Source organism: Photinus pyralis, unplaced genomic scaffold, assembly GCF_008802855.1.
Source record: "Photinus pyralis isolate 1611_PpyrPB1 unplaced genomic scaffold, Ppyr1.3 Ppyr1.4_LG10, whole genome shotgun sequence".
Lineage (NCBI taxonomy): Eukaryota > Metazoa > Arthropoda > Insecta > Coleoptera > Lampyridae > Photinus > Photinus pyralis.
This window is the reverse complement of record NW_022170250.1, coordinates 13,910,575-13,930,584: the sequence shown is the minus strand read 5'-3', so window position 1 is coordinate 13,930,584 and position 20,010 is coordinate 13,910,575. Positions and strand designations below refer to the sequence as shown.

At 37.2% G+C, this 20,010-nt stretch overlaps 1 protein-coding gene across 1 annotated transcript; it reads left to right on the top strand.

Moving 5' to 3' along the window:
* The first annotated feature begins 320 nt into the window (after window positions 1-320).
* LOC116162343 (glycine receptor subunit alpha-2-like) lies at window positions 321-13,122 on the top strand. Its single transcript, XM_031475959.1, has 8 exons — window positions 321-506; window positions 10,989-11,352; window positions 11,404-11,716; window positions 11,856-12,005; window positions 12,052-12,207; window positions 12,255-12,420; window positions 12,467-12,659; window positions 12,717-13,122. Exons 1-8 carry the CDS (start codon window positions 433-435, stop codon window positions 12,969-12,971), a joined length of 1,671 nt encoding a protein of 556 aa, XP_031331819.1. The 5' UTR covers window positions 321-432; the 3' UTR covers window positions 12,972-13,122.
* Window positions 13,123-20,010: the final 6,888 nt, after the last annotated feature.

Genomic DNA, 20,010 nt, shown 5'->3' with positions numbered 1-20,010 from the left:
AAAGGTTCGCGACATATGGCCATTATCGGGAAGGTGGGAGGGGGGTGTATTTATAATCTGAGAGTGCGAATTTATGAAAAATAACTTCCGAAAGTCATATGTGGTTCAGAAATCAAAAATATCTAAATCAAGCCATATTCAGAAAAGCGTGGAAAAAAGTGGAATTTCCTACAGATCTGCAAGTTAATGGGTATAGCCCTATCGTCGTTGGATTCTATTTCTTTTTCTAAACGATAATTCCCTGTTTGTCTTGCACTATTTAAATTCTGAGCTCACCGGTATTTGTTTTACTAAGAAGATAATAAGTTCGTTATATTATATGGTAACCACGGTGGGAGTTTATAAGAGACTGTGTCCAACCTTGTATCTCAGTACATGTTGTGAATATACCCGATTTGTACCAAAAAAAATTTAAAAATTAGTGAGGAAGAAATGCTTAAACAAGTAATCATTCTATTTTCGTATTCCGTTATTACTTTCGCGTCACAATCGCAAACAACAAGGCGGTAAGTGAGATTTAGTTTATTATAAAATTAACGGGTGTCAGCTTTAATATTAAACAATATTGCGAATATTCGATAACGAATAAGTAATGAGAGTTTTACCTTGCACCTGCAAGGTTGATATTGGAACGTTATTTAAATGGTAACATGTTTTATGGTCAGTTAGTTTGCCATTTGATGGTTGAGAAGTGTTAGGTAAGGCTATTGTGGTTTTTAGAGAACCTTTAAAGGTGTTCGCGTTAGCCTAATTTATGACTAATATAACAGATAAGATCGTCGTTAAATTACTTAAGTACCCGTTTATTAATGGAGAAAAATCGTCATTTACACATTTTGGACAAGATACCCTGCACCTTATCACGTTATCCCTAGCAAATTCAAAAATTTATTGCAGTACTAAAAGGCAATACTTTGTGGTTCTCTCACAAGTTTTGCATATAGGTGTATACATATAATCTTAATCGGAATTATATTTAGATAATTGCCTACTTTAAATATTGTTATCTATATAGATGTACGTCACTGCAAATACGATCTTCCGCTGTACCAGTTACGTTTACATTTGTTACGCATCCCCATTTCGGCACCATCAAACGGAGGCGCCTAATAAATGTAGGCAAACGTCTTTTTAAAAATACCCACCCTATATATTTGTCTAGAAGCAGCCACAATGGAAAAACATCATCACACCAAATGTGTATTTGACGTTTTTTTTAAGATCCCTTGCCCTAGGTCTGGAATCAGTTTATGTTCGTATTTTTTAAGAACTTTTTAAAAACAATATGCTGTTGATGTTGGCAAATTTGAAAACCTTTCTTCATTCTCTGGGGGAAAGGTACTTCTTAAAGCTTAAACAAGTTTGCTATTTTTTGAGACTGTGGTTCTTCTTTTTTTAAAAATTCCTTATGATTGATACCTGACATAGATACCTACACTTCCTTTCTTGAAAGAAATGCGACCTATAACACCTTTAAATAAATACGAATAGGTACCTATATACATGATGATATGTAGAAGTACCTATATGTAATAGGTACTTCTACATATCATCACATCAGAATCGCAAATTGAAAGCAGATCTAAATTTGATGAAGGTGACTTTTTGAATATCTAAATGACGAATCCAAACCTATTTTTGAAAATTCGAAACAAAAATTCCTACTTTAATATTTTTGGTATTCAGTAGGTTGTTTAGGCGGGCAGCATCGTCATTCTAATTAAAATATCGAACAGCAAAGTCGTTGGACAGGATAAACAATAGGTAACTACTTGTTTATTGTTGTGGTAATATTGCTACATAGATTCAGTTTTTTGACATGAGAAAACTGTTCAAATGTGAGCTTCAAGGTTTTATTTCATTCAATTCTTTTTCCCGTAATTTAAGCTATTCTTATAATACGCATCTGTCAACAGTAACGATTTAGGTATGTTATGGGACGCAAAATATGTTTGTCAATACTCTCACTATGGGAGGTCCTTCATATCGCAAGGAACAAATAAGTAATCTAAAAATCAGTTCTGGAAAAATCCTCATGCCAGTCGCATGCTATTTTGACTATACACCTAATCGACCTTTAATTTTCATTGCTCTTACCTTCAATTACCTGATGTAAATTGGTACTAACACCTGACCTTTGAGTGTGAGCAGACGATATATTAATTCAGGACTGCCTATTTTCGGGGGAAAAAATATCCCAGAGTGATGCACAGACGGGTACAATATCAAATAAGTTGGTAATATATCGCCACCCTCCCAATTAAATTTAACTACTCAGCGGCATAAAGACAAAGTAAAATGAAAATAAAATTAACATTCTCATAAAGGTACCGTCAGGGGTTGGCGAGTGTCTGGCGACTCTGAAAAAGAGGGGAATAGGGAGGCCGAAGGATCGGTACTCTGGGTAGGTAATCAAATTTCAATTGTACCTATTTCAGATTGTACGTACAGTTTCAGAATATATTCAGTTAAATTCGGAATTCATACGGACAGTATAGGGGCGAGTGGGTTTGAAGGCAACAAGCAGGATGGTTTAGAATACGAGGATGTGATATACCAGCGAAATATCTGGCTGCGGTGGTTCCCTTGTGCCGAACCAAAAACGCAGAATAGACAAGAATCGGGGCTCTCGAATTAGGCGGCAAGGGACGCGGTGCCGATCTTTCCATTGGGTCCGTTTCGGTTTTTTTACTCGGCGATTATAAAAAGAAAAGTATAAAGAGAATGAAGATAAATACAGTCGCAATAACGTGCAATTTCGTGCTTCGTTTGCGATTACGAAATTTAGATCCCACAGTTTGAAAAAGTGGTCCAGTACTCGGATTGAGTACGGACATTTCTACGATAATCATATTTACGAAAGAATTAAAGACAAAGTAACCACCACAGAAAATTAACGTCTGGGTCTTTCTTTATTGAAGACAATTGTCAACCACTCCCTCGGGTTATGGAACTCGTTCCTAATCCTGCCGATACACGCAGAGTAAATGAAAATATCTGGTTTCAGCAAGATGGTGCACCTGCCCATTATAGACATGTAGTATGCAGTGCGTGATTCTTTAGACATTATGTTTCCTCTAAGATGGGTTGGAAGAGGAACCATTGAGACCATTGCACGTTTTTCAGTGATGGTCATATGGCCCATGTGGTCATTTAAGAAAAATTCAATATGGCCACCGCCCTCAAAATTGGGGCAATGAAGAAATTTCTTCTTCATTTTGAAACATGTATAACAATGTCTCATTCAAGTCCTCCGCACTCCAAACCAATATCTCAAACTATTCCTGTAGCAGAGCCTTAAGGCCAATTCGCAGTATCGGTCACGTCACGGTCAGATCACGGTCCGGTCAATTATTGTAGCTTGTATTTCTTATGAGCATGTTCTGACCGTGACCTGACCGTCAAATGTGAATATTGAAATAGCATGTTACAATATTTTGAGCCGAGCGTGAGCAGAGCGTGACGTGAGCTATAGTTGTGAATTGGCCTTTATTGTTGTTTTACTTTAGATCCGGTAATATTTTTTTTTTTCATTTTCCAAGGGGTTAAATCTCCACGTCACTCGAAAGACGCTTTCTAGATTTTGTCATTTAAAAAAATGGCGACCGCCCTCAAAGTTGGGGTAATGAGAGTAGATAAGCACACATTGACCTCATTTGATCTCTGTACTCCAAAACGTACAGTGAAGTGAACTTACTATTCGGTTGCACCAACATAGGCAAAAAGATCCCCTTTACCTTTCATAAAATTCGGTCATTTCATAGAGGGACCGACAGCTTTCCCAGCCGGAACAGCGTATTTGTGTTGTGATTTGTCTGGTTAACGTTTACTATTAAGTAACAAATAAAAGGATTTAGAAACATAGGAATCATAGCAGTGAAGATGTCAAAAATAATCGTGATAGATGATTTACTAACGAAAATAGAAAAACTAAAGTGGGATTTGGAGGTACTAGATAGATAGATAGATTACAACTAAACGGAAGAAATCCCAATCGTCCGTGTGGGATTTAGAGGTACTAGATATGCAGACTCAACGAAATAAATGCGCTAGAAGAGCATGAAATTGTGGTGGTAAATTTAAACGCTGTCCCTCGTATACAATGCGTTTGAGATTAAAGGTTCACCACAATATTTCTTTTACCCAAAATCATCCTGTAACCTTCATTTTCATGCCTACTTTCTGTCAGGAAATGGTAGCTTCCATGACAGAGGCAGAACAGACTACGTTTCCTACCGCTTGTCACTTTACTGGTCGCACTCTCACTTTACCGGCCGCATTTGTGACATTGCCAACTGTCTATAATGACTCCTGCCATCACTGACAGATTGACATTAATCAAAAGTTCTATATGAAAAATTTTATATTAAAATAGGATTTCGGGTAAAATTTAATACAAAACTCGTCAGTAAAATGACATTACCTGACTCGGAAATTGAAGTACTCGGCACCAAAGGGGCCTCGCACTTCAATATTTCCTCGCCAGTAATGTATCGTTTTCCGGACTGTAAATAACTACTATTTGGTAAGATACGACAAATTTGTCAAATATAATTTTATATGTGACATTACGAACTATCCGGTCGCAAATTGGGACTTTCGGTTTAACCGAAATAAACAGCGTCCCATTAAACAGCTTTCAAATCAACCGCTCATAGAAAAAACAGAACCCGTTCTGTCTCTTCACATGTTACCTGTTACCAGTTACCTATTCCGTTTCGATTTCCCTAGTATACGTATATTTGATGTAGATTACGAGGGCCGGCGTTTAAATTTACTACCAAAATTGGCACACTTAGTCAATGAAATTATATACTTATACCATGTGGATGTGCGGTTTTAAGGGCGAGGATTCCAAGGAAAATGAATAAGCATCCTTTATACATTTTTCTTTAAATACATAGGTACACAAACTTTACATGCAATTGTCCTAATTCATACAAAAGGAATAGGTCACTTTCAGCTAGATGTAACACGTTTGACCTTGTGTACAAAAAGGTCACGTTCAGCTCGGAAACACTACATTCTTTCTTCTCAAACTCGCCAAGGGTGTTGAAGCTGAGAGAGAACAACGCACCCCCCTGACCTTGACCACCAATGCGCCTATGGTAATTTCAATGTAAAGTGAGCCGGAAATCAACCAATCGGAAGCCAGGATTTTCCCTCATTCAATATCTCAGTGACCTTAGATCATGCCCATCGATAACCAAAACCACCGTTTGACCTTCAGTCATTTAGTTCCGGTACGAACCCCGGCCGTTTGACCTTCAGTGACATTGCTTGGACCACAGAGGTCAAAGTGTGCTCACATCGGTGTTGCTGATCTACTGATCTTTTTCATTCCGAAACATGCATAACAATGTTGAAATCCTCCAAACTGCAAGTGAATATCTCGAACCGCTTCAGCAAGGGAGCCTTGTTCAGTTACTTTATAGTAACCATGTATTAGAAAAACTAACATGTATCTCAAATTGTGCGAATATTGACTGAAAACTGCATCCTAAGTAGCTAGTACCTACCTTTTGTCACTTTATCTGTGCAGTTTTAATTTATGTTTTTTTTTAAATAATGTACCTTAGTGGTGTTTTGACGGGTACCACCTCCTAAGGAAACGTTTGGTACGTTTTGCTTATTTTTTATACGCCAAAAAGGTAAATGCGCAACTCAAAAAGCTAAAGGGGCATTGATCTAATAAGATGTGCGACATTTTCAAGTTAAATCAACCCTCTCTGGCCTCCCCTAGATTGAACTTCGGCTATACTAGAGGCGTTCACACAAAGAAATTCGTTTCTAAGTAAAATGTAGATATCATTTCGGATGGAAAATTGATTTCGAAATTAAGAGGTAAACACATTACACATTACGTGGGAAAAATTACACAAAGAATGATAAAATGGTGTCGATATAGACGGGGATAATAGCACCATAGAAGCAAAGTTTAATTAGGCAACATTTGAGAGTTATTGCAAACAGCGCATAATAGCCTTATTTTAAATGTTTTTATATATTGTTTATTTTATTAAGTACCTAGCTCGAGTGTTGCATTTTCCTCGCACAGAATCAGTAATAACTCGGGAAGGAAGTGACTAATCCAAAATATCTTTTGTCGTTCTGGTCTCGGGGCCGTGCTTAAACTGGAAGACTAGTATTGATACAGACGGGCAAAGTGCGGACAATAGCGTTCAGTTTCCTTTTGGAAAATGCGCTAAAAACGTCTGAACGTTCGCACGTTTACTCAAAAACCACGTTCATCGTCCTCAAACAAGGGTACTCGAATCAAGGCCTGTGATTTCATATGTCCAAACTCGAAAAAAATCGAAATTTTTAAATTGCCTATATACTATATAGCCTTCCCATACAAGAACCGAAGAAAAAAAATGTCTCTTTTCCGATGGTATCATCCTTATATGCACTTGTGGACAGAGCTGGGCAGAATACTTTCAAAAAGTATTTGAATAAGTACTAAATAGTAAATACTTTACACAAATCAAAGGTATTTGAATACTAAATACTTTTACGTCCAGCACAAGCGAATACTAGATACAGATACATTGAAAAGTATTCAAATACTTAAAAAAATAAGTATTCAAATACTTTAGAATGTATTCGAATACTTTCAAAAGTATTCTAATACTATCAAAGGTATTCGAATGCTATAAAAAGTATTCGAATACTTTGAAAAGTATTCGAATACAGTAAAAAGTATTCAAATACTTGTCACTCAAATACATTAAAAATTTAAAATAGTATACTAGATAAAAGGCTTAATACTACTTAAAAAATCAAGTTATACTTTGTATGGGGTTACCTTTTTTTATATTTCTATTGTTATAGGTATACAAATTTAAGGGGAGTAAAAGCGTATTATTATTTTATATTATTATATAGCAGGTACCTACCATCAGGACCTTTCTTATACCAATTATATCTTTAAGAATACGTGTACAAGTTTTCAAAGCGATCGTATACGTCGTGCACATGATACGTACGCCTTTCTGAAATTAATCCTAGCGATTTTGGAATATCCATTTTTGACCATCCGGTTGTCCGTGTGCATGATAACTTGTTTAGAAACGTGCGATCGCTTTGAAAATTGGTACACATGGTCTTAAGGATATAAGAAAGGTCCCTATTGTTTTTAAGTTACGTAGACTATCGAGTTCGGTATTCAGATGTATCTGATTTTTATATTTGATTTTGTGACAATGGAAACTTTCCCTAAACATTTCTAAATTGTTCTCAAATATTTGAATAACTTAAAAGTACTGCCTTTTTTTGAGGCCCGAAAAAAAAATTGTCTCAGATCGACCCGGACAAAAATTTTCTTATAGAATGTGGCCTGTAGAATCCAGATTTTCAAACAGTTCCAAGATTGGGCTACTAGTTCAAAAGTTACAGCCCTTTGAATTTTCTTTCGAAATTGATGGTTTCTAGTCTATAACTTTTGATTGAGAAGTCTAATCGAAAAAGTACGAATTGTTTTGGATTCTACGCACCAAATCTTCTGCAATCATTATTACTTTTGTCATTTTCTCTGATGCCAGTATAGAAATGACTTGTAAAACGTTCACTCATGTCCTTTATACTTGATTTTAGTGAAGAAATGAACCCACGAATTAGCAACACTCAGAACCATCTCAATCACATACAAAACTAGACACAAACCAGCGCAAGTTTAAAAGGAAGCAGTTTAGTTCAGAAACACACCCCTAGCAATGATTCTAACCTCTTACAAATCTAGTGACCGTAGTTGCCGTGACCCCGAAATCGATAATCATTAATCAATCAATAACACAGAAAGAGCATGAGGTGAATAACCTTTAGCGATGAGTAACCGAAATCGATAATCAATCAACACGAACAATACCCATGAGGAGAATCCACTATATGAAAATAGCAGAGTTTTCTAGTGACTTGACACTAGCAGAGTTTCAAACCTAGTTACCTTCGCACATCTAGTGATTTTCTGAGTTTGAATCGGTCCTATATCACTAGCAGAGTTTCAAAGCTCTCTAGTGACTCAGAGTTTCAAACCTAGAACTTACTTTTCTAGTGACTGTTAGCAGAGTTTTAAACCTCTAGTGACCGTCGAGTGACAGAGTTTCAAACCTAATTACTTTTCTAGTGGCTGTTTTTTTTCACATCTAGTGATTTTTAGAATTTAGAATCGGCCCCTATATCACTAGCAGAGCTTCAAACCTCTCTAGTGACACTTTAGTTCAGGACACAACACGCGTTCAACTCTTAGCTCGGACACAAACCTCCGATACTTTAGCTCAGACGCAAACCTCGACCCCTTGACCTTGACGTTAGCACTGGCGCAAACCTCGCCAGCGGAGTTACAAACCTAGTTACTTTTCTAGTGACTTTTCGTGTCTAGTGACTTTTTCTAGTGACTTTTTGATTTAGAATCGGCCCCTATATCACTAGCAGAGCTTCAAACCTCTCTAGTGACGCCGAGTTTCAAACCTCTCGTGACCTTCTAGTGACTTTGAGCAGAGTTTCAAACCTAGTTACTTTTCTAGTGACTTTTTTTCACATCTAGCGACTTTTGAGTTAGAATCGGCCTTATATCACTACTAAAAAGTGTTTTCCCGAGAAATTTTGGAGTAGTTGATTTTTGGTAATCAAATACTATGCGAAGTATTCGAATACTTCTCAAAGTATTCAAATACCTTGCGAAGTATTCGAATACTTTACGAAGTATCCAAATACTTTGCGAAGTATTCGAATACTAAATATTTGTGAAAGTATTTGAGTTACAAAAACAAATACTGCTTCCATAAAAGTATTTAATTACAAAGTATTTGAATACTTTAAATGATTTGAATACTAAAAAGTATTTACAAAATCGAATACTGCCCAGCTCTGCGTGTGGATTAAATTCTTTAAACATTTTGTTACTAAACGATTACTTTAGAGAACACATATGTTTTATATGCTTACCATCCCGACAGTACAGTCGAAAGTGTGTTACCAAAATCGATATGCAACAAAAATGTTTACGCAACATTTATAAACTAAAATCGACGTTAAACTATGAGATGCAAAAATGTGGTGAAGATTTGAGGCCCCTAAGCGACCTTTTTGGGGACTCAACCATTGGCATTAACTAAAAATTGCATTGATATTTAAATGATAGGAAACTGAAGGCAGTTTGACGCGAATAATAAATCGTGACCCAGTAAAAACGTAATGCTTTGACGGGTGCGAGATTGAGCTTTCGTTTTAAATGTTATTTAAAGTGCTAAAGGCAAAAATTTCAAATACGTATGATGTACTTACACGTTTTTTTATGATACATAAGTGTAAAGTAAATGATCTGTGTAAAATTGTGACAGAGTAGTATGCAATCCATAGCATGAAACGAAACGAGATTACGCACACATGCGAAATAGTCAACATTCCTATTTGTGGATCAATTTTATCGAAGTTTTTATGGTATAGGTTCCTCTAAGAAAAGTAAATAAAATGAAGTGCCAAAAATTGTACTTTCTCGAGTGTAGATTAAACCCCAAAACTAAAGACACAAACGCAGAATACCAAATTTTTGACGGTATTTGTGCGAAATATTTTCACTATCAATGTCTTAGTGCTTTTTTGAGCCGAATCAAACTTCTTTTCGCTTTTTTCGCATTTCAAAAAATTTTAACCATACTTAAAAAACAACTCTAAACTACATTGTCACAATAATCAAGTAAAAAAATTACAGAACGATAAAACAATAAAAAATGTTCCAAAACCCACTCGTGGGTATTGCCGCGTAACACAAAGTATTGAAACGATGCGTTGCCATCGAAAGCACACAAAATGTCGAATCTGCATATTGAAGCACGTCCACGTCCAGAGAAAGAGAGGAGTTAAATAAGTAAAATAAAGTTTCAAAGAAATATCTCCATAAATAAGAAAGTTGGCATTGCGCAGTCACTGCGCATGCCCACACATAATTTTTACCATGTGCGAAATGTTTGCCTTTACTAGAAGCAGCTGTGGTTCAAATTCCAAAGAAATATCCCCATACATAAGAAAGTTGGCAATTGTGCAGTTACGGCGCATGCACTGCGCAATGCCAACACATAATTTGTACTGTGTGTGAAATGTTTGCCTTTACTAGGAGAATCTGTGATTAAAATTGCAAAGAAATATCTACATAAATGCGAAAGTTGCCATTGCGCAGTCACTGCGCATGCCTCCACATAATTTTTACTATGTGCGAAATGTTTGCCTTTACTAGAAGCATCTGTGGTTCAAATTTCAAAGAAATATCTCTATAAATGAGAAAGTTGGCATTGCGCAGTCACTGCGCATGCCCACACATAATTTTTACCATATGCGAAATGTTTACTTTTACTAGAAGCGTCTGTGGTTAAAATTTCAAAGAAATATCTCCATAAATAAGAAATTTGGCATTGCGCAGTATGCCCACACATCACTGCGCATGCCCACACATTATTTTTACTATGCGCGAAATGTTTGCCTTTACTAGAAGCGTCTGAGGTTAAAATTTCAAAGCAATATTTCCATAAATAAGAAAGTTGGCATTGCGCAGTCACTGCGCATGCCCACATAATTTTTACTATGCGCGAAATGTTTATCTTTACTAGAAGGGTCTGTGGTTAAAATTTCAGAGAAATATCCCTATAAATATGAAAGTTGGCATTGCGCAGTCTGCGCAAAATATGGAGTTAAATGAAACTGATCGAAATGGGCAAATATAGACCATAACAGCTATCAATTAGCGAAAACGCGAAGTCTCTAGGTGGCCCAGGGGCCGAGATCTCGATGGAACGGACGGACGGACGGACGGACGGACGGAAACACGAGCACATAAGCTTTACCTCAACTTCGTTGTGTTACGCTAAAAAACGGCGATTGCCAACAGAAATATGTTGGTGATCCGTAAGGACCTATCTAGTTTAGTCAATACCATTGTTTATGAAACAAGAGATCTTTGAGGAACCATTTTAACGACTTAATTTTTCTTTAAGGCAAGTGCAAGAGCAAACATTGGAAACATCCCCCACACGACCCCAAAACGTCTACACGTCTCCGCAAAGTACCGACGATACCGCAAATATTGGAACAGTGTTGTATTCGCAGGCTCCGACACCAACACAACCTTACCCATATTATCATAGCACAACTCGTTTCAGTACATCTACCGAAACTAATGCTGATCTACACGACTGTCCCTCGTTAGATGGCGATATGGATAAGTTAACTGTGAATCAACTGTTATCAACATTAACCCACGAGTGTCGATATGATAAAGTTACAAGACCGCCCATGGACGAACCGCTTAACGTCACCTTACAACTCGATATCATGCATATAGAAGCTATCGAACAACTGGTGAACTGATAGAATCTCAGCTTTCTGATGCCTAATCGTTTTTTGTTGTAGAAATTCAAAATGCACATGTTGGTAGCGTATCGATACACAGATTATAGGTTGCGATACAGCGATTTGTCACCTGACAGAGGTGCTATGTTAGGTGAAGAATTATTGAGAAACAAAATATGGGTTCCCCACGTTATACTGATGAACGAGCGAGAAAACTCCATTATGGGCTTGGAGGGAAACGACCAGTTTGTTTCCATTAGTCCGCACGGTGAAGTCATTTACTCTTATAGAATGACCGCAACGATTTATTGCTGGATGGATTTGAAGAAGTTTCCATTTGACGCACAAGACTGCCATATTACTTTTAGGAGCTGTAAGTGTATTCCCACAATGTTGGCAACGAAGTCGAGATGAGTAATGAGTTGACTTATTATCATTCCACCATCTGACTTTTGTTCCTGTAGTTGCCATATGCACTTGATGTACCATTTAAATGATAGGTCTTCCTACAGGGACTTACAACGCTAGTAAACTTTTGCTAAGATGGGATGTGGTTGATCCGGTTAAAGTGGCGAATCAATTGCACTTAACGGAGTTTTCACTCATAAGGTACAATACACTTGCGAAGTTGGTACCAGCTTCACTATCGCGTGGTGCTTTTGGTAGATTCTCATTTACCTTTGCCCGTCGGTAATTTGGTTCTTTTAGTTGGGAACTACAGCGTTTTAACCTTCGAATTCAAATTGCAACGGGAAATAGGATTTTATATCATGGACTACTTCATACCTTCAACGTTGTTGGTAGCTACCTCATGGGTGACATTTTGGTTGCAGGCAGATAACGCAGCGCCTCGGATTACTTTAGGTAAAGACCTCTGCCCTGGGAAGGTGTTGTTAATTGCTATCTTGTAGGAACTTCAACAATGCTGGCATTTATTACCTTGGCTCAGGGACAAAGCAAACATCTACCTAAAGTGTCTTACATCAAAGCTAGCGAAATTTGGTTTTTAGGTTGTACAATATTCATATTTTTGTCCATGACCGAATTTGCATTTGTCAACATCATATGGAGGAGAAGGTAAGTACTCATCTGTGTTCTACGAAACTGCAAGTAATATCCTTAGGAAAAAAGTGGAACTAAAAAAAGTAAATAGCAAGTACATCCTGAAATCAACGTTGACGCCTAGACTCGCAAGAAAAGAATTTCAAAAATCCTCCTCGATGAACCAATTACACAAATCCCACTCCTGCTCAAGCTTAAATGAATGCGGGTGCAACAACAAAGATAATACTTATAACAACTATTTAACTGTACACGTTCGTATTACCCACATACTAAAGTCATGTACTTCTCTCCTATAATACACATTTCAGAGCTTTCCCAGTACAATGGAGATACCAAAAATTCAAACCGAAACCGAAAACGATCTTATGAGCATGGACAGCCAGCTCACTATTCCCGTGCCAAGTAGTCACAGCAATAACAAAACAAGTGAAAAATTGCAGAAATGGACCAGCATGACACCCCAAGAGGTCGCAATTTGGATTGATAAAAGGTCAAGATTGGTATTTCCATGCGCGTTTATCGTGTTTAACATGTTCTATTGGGCGTTTGTCTATGGACTGTAAATTCGAAGAGATCCAGCTTAATCTTTTAGCTTTCTTGTATACATTCGAAGAGTCTAGTTGCAGTATTTCTAGCTTTGTAAGGTTTAGCTACTTAGTAATTTATTGTAATATATTTTGAATAATTTAATGAAACGATACAAATTTGAACATCCACAGCATAACCATATCTCTTATGCAAATCAGACGTTCAGGGCCGAAGAGAGCCAGTGCTGTGAATTTTCCGGTCCCTTTACCCTGATTTGGTCTGACTCGCAAAAATTGAACCTTTAAGTTCATTTCCCTATCGTAACATTTAATTTATCCAGGATAAAGTATCAAGGCCGTCTAATGAGAGTTGGAGCAGCTTTTCCTAACGTGGTGAAGTTTCCTGGGTAGCAGTTCCAATAACTTAGGGTCTCATTGTGGATCATCTTTTTGGCTTCGTGTAGTACAATCGGTGCCTCCGGTGGATTATCTTTCGTTGTCGCAGCTTTTCGGCCTAGTTCTTCGTTTCCTACGATTCCTGTGTGCGCCGGTATTCACGCAAAACTGACATGCTTATGGAGGAGAACCCGAGGTGGTATGGTTTTTGGTATGAATGTCTTTATAATTGGGTTGGAGGTGAATTGATTTTGCTAGACATCGAGTTGGGTGCTGTCAGAGGCGTTCGTGAATTATCTCCAAGGTGTGTGAGATTGCCTTGAACTCACAGGAGCAATCGGGAGTTCGCCGAGCTGCTACCGTCTTACTATTCCGTATTCTGTTTTTCCGTTGGGAACTGAACCATCCGTGTAGTACTCAATGCACAATAAAAATTCGTTCTGCATTTCGAGGAAGAGAGTTTTAAAGATTCCTGGGCTCGCAGTAGGCTTGTCATGTGCGCTGAGGTCGAAGTTTATAGGTATGTTCCATTGATTCCACAGAGGGAAATATCCTAGTGATCTCTCATACACAGCTGGAAGAGTGATCCTAAGCTCAGCTGCATATCTGACAGTATTATCCGGCGTTGAAGAAATTGCTACCGCGTCCTTTAGGCAGAGTTTTTTCCTTCTGATAGCTAAGGGGAGCTCCCCTGCCTCTGTGGTTTGTTTTATTCGCAGCATCATATACAGTGATATTTATTAAGAAATAGACATAGGGATTTACGTGTATTTTTTTTTCCTATGTGTACTTGGAAATGACAAAATCTCTTCTGAAGGATCACCTAATTTTATGCAACCAAAATAACTTCTTAAAACAAATAAAGATCTAGCTGTCATATTAATTAATTTGAATATTGTGGCTTTGGCTTCATAAAAAATAAATCTCTTACGCTCGTTAAACTATTACCGGCACTATACCGGCATATATCCAATAGACAATAGTCCACATTTGACTGTCCAAGTTTGGGGGTCAGACACAGCCTTTTTGACAATATGGAACGTTGGAAAGTGTACTCGATATTAAGTTCGCAATAAAGGCATCCTCTAGGAAGCGTTCAAGCTGCTAGAATAAGCATGGAAATTCTTTAGGTCAGTTGCTCATTGCTTGTTGTACTTACTAGGTAGGACCAGTGTCTTTGGGTCAGATTTCGCTTTTTTTGTCTCCTCTGATCTACATTGGAGGGTTTTGTAAAAAGTTGATGATGAGTTGTCAAAACAACTTGTGAGGATCTTCTGATCATGCATTTCGGGGCGCATCCGACTTTCCATTAGAGCCTCACTGTCTGTTTCTACTTGTTGTTTGGTGATTTCGGGGCAAACCTTCGCTAAATGCTCTCTTTTTTACAGTCTAGAACTCTCGTGTATGGAATATCTTGCAGAAAAGAAAAGTTTGACCACATTTCCTATACATAATCCATATAAGCATATTCATTTTCTTAAATATTTTGGGGGAGGATGTAGCACTGGAGAATCTGGGGGTATGAAATACTCCTAGCCCCAGCACACAGCAGGAATCGATTATCATTTCTCACAAACTACCATGCTTCTGCGATAGGGCCATCAAATCTCATTTTTGCTAGGGGGTTTTCCATAGACCGCAGACCTCCCGGTGCTACATCCTCTCCCAAAACGTTCAGTCCTTAGAAATCTAGTGTATGGCTCAAAAAAGAAAACTTTGATGATCCTGCCTACAAAATAAAAATAATTATAACCATACTAGGTAATTGTAATCATTTTGGTGGAGAACGTAGCACTGGAGCCTGGGGAAATGGAATACCCCCTCCCCCAGCACAGAGGGAATATCAATTACATTTTTCCAAAAAACTATCACGACAGTTGCTTTCGGGCTAAGATAATCAAATCTTCCTTATAGTCTCTACTACGATATGCTTATAGCCGTTGGGGGGGGGGGGTGTATTCTATAAACCCCAGACCACCCGGTGCTATATTACAACTCTCGTGTATGAAATATCTTCCAGAAAAGAAAAATTTAACCACCCTTCCTTCAAAAATCATAAGTCTGAGAGAGTATGGAATACCCTCCAGCCCACAGAAGGAATCGAGTATATATTTTTCATACTCCCCCGGTTCTACATTTTCCGCCATAACGTTCACCCCTTTGAAGTATCGTGTATGAATTATGCTCGTTCAAAAGTTACAGCCATTTGAATTTTCTTTCGAAATTGGTCTATAACTTTTGATTGAGAAGTCTAATCGAAAAAGTACGAATTGATTTGGATTCTACGCACCCAAATTAATAAGAAAAAGTGTTTTCCCAAGAAATTTTGGTGCAGTCGATTTTTTGAGGCCCGAAAAAAAATTGTCTCAGATCGACCTGGAAAAAAATTTTTCTTATTGAATGTGGCCTGTAGAATCCATATTTTCAAACAGTTTCAAGATTGGGCTACTAGTTCAAAAGTTACAGCCCTTTGAATTTTCTTTCGAAATTGGTTTCTAGTCTATAACTTTTTATTGAGAAGTCTGATCGAAAAGGTACGAATTGTTTTGGATTCTAAGCACCAAAATTAATAAGAACAAGTGTTTTCCCGAGAAATTTTGGTGCAGTCGATTTTTGGTAAAAAAGGAAGTGTATACACTGCCTTTTTTTGAGGCCCGAAAAAAAATTGTCTCAGATCGACCTGGAAAAAAAATTTTCTTATAGAATGTGGCCTGTAGAATCCATAATTTCAAACAGTTCCAAGATTGGGCTACTAGTTCAAAAGTTACAGCCCTTTGAATTTTCTTTCGAAATTGGTTTCTAGTCTATAACTTTTGATTGAAAAATCTAATCGAAAAAGTACGAATTGTTTTGGATTCTACGCACCAAAATTAATAAGAAAAAGTGTTTTCCCGAGAAATTTTGGTGCAGTCGATTTTTGGTAAAAAGGATACACTGCCTTTTTTTGAGGCCCGAAAAAAAAATTGTCTCAGATCGACCCGGAAAGAAATTTTTCTTATAGAATGTGGCCTGTAGAACCCATATTTTCAAACAGTTCCAAGATTGGGCTACTAGTTCAAAAGTTACAGCCCTTTGAATTTTCTTTCGAAATTGGTTTCTTTTCTAGTCTATAACTTTTGATTGAGAAGTCTGATCGAAAAAGTACGAATTGTTTTGGATTCTACGCACCAAAATTAATAATAAAAAGTGTTTTCCCGAGAAATTTTGGTGTAGTCGATTTTTGATAAAAAAGGAAGTGTTATACACTGCTTTTTTTTGGGGCCCGAAAAAAAAATTGTCTCAGATCGACCCGGAAAGAAATTTTTCTTATAGAATGTGGCCTGTAGAACCCATATTTTCAAACAGTTTCAAGATTGGGCTACTAGTTCAAAAGTTACAGCCCTTTGAATTTTCTTTCGAAATTGGTTTCTAGTCTATAACTTTTGATTGAAAAATCTAATCGAAAAAGTACGAATTGTTTTGGATTCTACGCACCAAAATTAATAAGAAAAAGTGTTTTCCCGAGAAATTTTGGTGCAGTCGATTTTTGGTAAAAAGGATACACAGCCTTTTTTTGAGGCCCGAAAAAAAAATTGTCTCAGATCGACCCGGAAAGAAATTTTTCTTATAGAATGTGGCCTGTAGAACCCATATTTTCAAACAGTTCCAAGATTGGGCTACTAGTTCAAAAGTTACAGCCCTTTGAATTTTCTTTCGAAATTGGTTTCTAGTCTATAACTTTGATTGAGAAGTCTGATCGAAAAAGTACGAATTGTTTTGGATTCTACGCACCAAAATTAATAAGAAAAAGTGTTTTCCCGAGAAATTTTGGTGTAGTCGATTTTTGGTAAAAAAGGAAGGTTATACACTGCCTTTTTTTGAGCCCCGAAAAAAAAATTGTCTCAGATCGACCCGGAAAAAAATTTTCTTATAGAATGTGGCCTGTAGAATCCATAATTTCAAACAGTTCCAAGATTGGGCTACTAGTTCAAAAGTTACAGCCCTTTGAATTTTCTTTCGAAATTGGTTTCTAGTCTATAACTTTTGATTGAGAAGTCTGATCGAAAAAGTACGAATTGTTTTGGATTCTACGCACCAAAATTAATAAGAAAAAGTGTTTTCCCGAGAAATTTTGGTGCAGTCGATTTTTGGTAAAAAAAAGGAAGGTAAATACACTGCCTTCTTTTGGGCCTCGAAAAAAAAATTGTCTCAGATCGATCCGGAAAAAAAATTTTCTTAATAATATGGCCTGTAGAATCCATAATTTCAAACAGTTCCAAGATTGGGCTACTAGTTCAAATGTTACACCCCTTGGAATTTGACGAAATTGGTTTCTAGTCTATAAATTTTGATTGAGAAGTCTAATCGAAAAAGTACGAATATTGTTTTGGATTCTACGCACCAAAATTAATAAGAAAAAGTGTTTTCCCGAGAAATTTTGGTGCAGTCGATTTTTGGTAAAAAAGGAAGGTAATACACTGCCTTTTTTTGGGACTCGAAGAAAAAATTGTCTCAGTTCGATCCGGAAAAAAAATTTTCTTGTAGAATGTGGCCTGTAGAATCCATAATTTCAAACAGTTCCAAGATTGGGCTACTTGTTCAAATGTTACAGCCCTTTGAATTTTTTTTCGAAATTGGTTTCTAGTCCATAACTTTTGATTGAGAAGTCCGATCGAAAAAGTACGAATTGATTTGGATTCTACACACCAAAATTAGTAAGAAAAAGTGTTTTCCCGAGAACTTTTGGTGCAGTCGTTTTTTGGTAAAAAAGGAAGGTTATAACCTGCCTTTTTTGAGCTCAGAAAAAAAAAATTGTCTCAGATCGACCCGGAAAAAAACTTTTCTTATAGAATGTGGCCTGTAGAATCCATAATTTCAAACAGTTCCAAGATTCGGCTACTAGTTCAAAAGTTACAGCCCTTTGAATTTTTTTTCGAAATTGGTTTCTAGTCTATAACTTTTGATTGAGAAGTTTGATCGAAAAAGTACGAATTGATTTGGATTCTACGCACCCAAATTAATAAGAAAAAGTGTTTTCCCGAGAAATTTTGGTGTAGTCGATTTTTGGTAAAAAAGGAAGGTTATAACCTGCCTTTTTTTGAGCCCCGAAAAGAAAATTGTCTCAGATCGACCCGCAAAAAAAATTTTGTTATAGAATGTGGCCTGTAGAATCCATAATTTCAAACAGTTCCAAGATTCGAAAAAAATCGATAAAAAATATGGGGGCAGTGCATTTACGGACGGACGTACAAATTCTTCCCATTAAAAATGCGAGTTAAAACCAATACTGCCAAAAGCACAAGATACCAATCGTAAATGCGAAATAAATTATGAGCCGAAGCGCGTTTACTTGTAACGGGCGATCATTTCGACTGGATTAAAATTGCGCATAATTTGCCAAGAGTGGCAGGTAAGTAGAGATTTTATTTAATTATCGCATAAAGTTATTGAGTCGTGACTAATTTCGGAATGATATTCTCTAGACTAATTCAATTGAGTAATGCACAAATACGGCAGGCAATTTTCATTATTACGTAATTAAATTTAGCGTCGGGCGGTTTCTCAATTCGCTTCACAACAGTTTTATACTAATCGCTCTACAACGTTAGCAGATCATCTTTGATACCGGAAATAAAGCTTCCGTACCATATCTTTGTCTTCAATACGCCTTCAATAAGAGGAATTTGGTTTTTAACGTGTCGTTTGCCTCATGATCCTTGGCCCGATATTTTTGAGTTTCGGTACGAAACAGGTTCTAAGGTGGGGGCAATGTAACGGTCAAGTGATTATTTTCTAATAAAGACCTGTTTGAGTGTAGAGTAAACCATTACAGTACGTATATTGTAAATCTTGATTGCAACTGACCCCCCCCCCCCCCCCCCCCCCCCCCCCCCTCCAATGTGTGATCAAAGAATCTTTTATAAGTCAAGCGTAGCAGAAAAGCGCTTCGTGTCATTATTAAAAATGGCACATTAATTACCCCCAAGTGTAATCCATTTTATAATTAAGAGATCATTAAAAACCGGCACTATTACCCTATATAGGGAAGTGGTTTAATAAAGACGTTAAGAAAAAAATCGTCTGACAAGGTCTTATGCACTAACGATAATTTATAAACGCCTCGTGATTTATGAGGTCGACTTGAAAGCGTAGAAAAAAGACGTATAAGCACAGTATCTCGATTCATTCACAAAACTTTCCCTCGGAAAAGGCTTTTATCAGAAATTGCACGGCTTTCGTTACGAATGTTGCCATTTTGCGTCACTCTCGTAACGCCAGAAGTGGTTTCGATGTTCGACCTCATCGCCTGCTCTCTCCCAAGCCGGCTTCAAAGGGAAATAGATCGCAATTAGAGAAAATTGGTATGTCATCGCCAGGCAAATCTGGCGATATTTTGTCTTTGTGCCGATAATTCAATTTTGTTTCTGCGTTTGTCCGCTGCCCTTTTCTAATACCCTCATTATCCGTGAAGAACCAATAGATCTGACGTTAATTTGGAACGCTTATTAATTAAAGTTCGCTAAATCGCATCCGTCGGCGGCATTCTCTTCCGAAAGAAGTTCAAAATTAAAAAGTTTCGGACTTTTTCGAAATTAATTGTTATAATGATGGAAAATTTAATTAAGCTTGTAAAATAAATTTGAAGCAATTTAGTTCGTATCGCAAAGCTCCGGTTTTGTAATCTGTACGATGTAACAAA

Bases quoted from the DNA above. Each gene is read 5' to 3' on its own strand.
- LOC116162343 (XM_031475959.1), top strand. From the start codon at position 433: ATGCTTAAACAAGTAATCATTCTATTTTCGTATTCCGTTATTACTTTC. The intron at 11,353-11,403 runs GTGAACTGATAG...TTTTTGTTGTAG, and splicing joins TAGAAGCTATCGAACAACTG to AAATTCAAAATGCACATGTT. The intron at 12,006-12,051 runs GTAGATTCTCAT...TGGTTCTTTTAG, and splicing joins ACTATCGCGTGGTGCTTTTG to TTGGGAACTACAGCGTTTTA.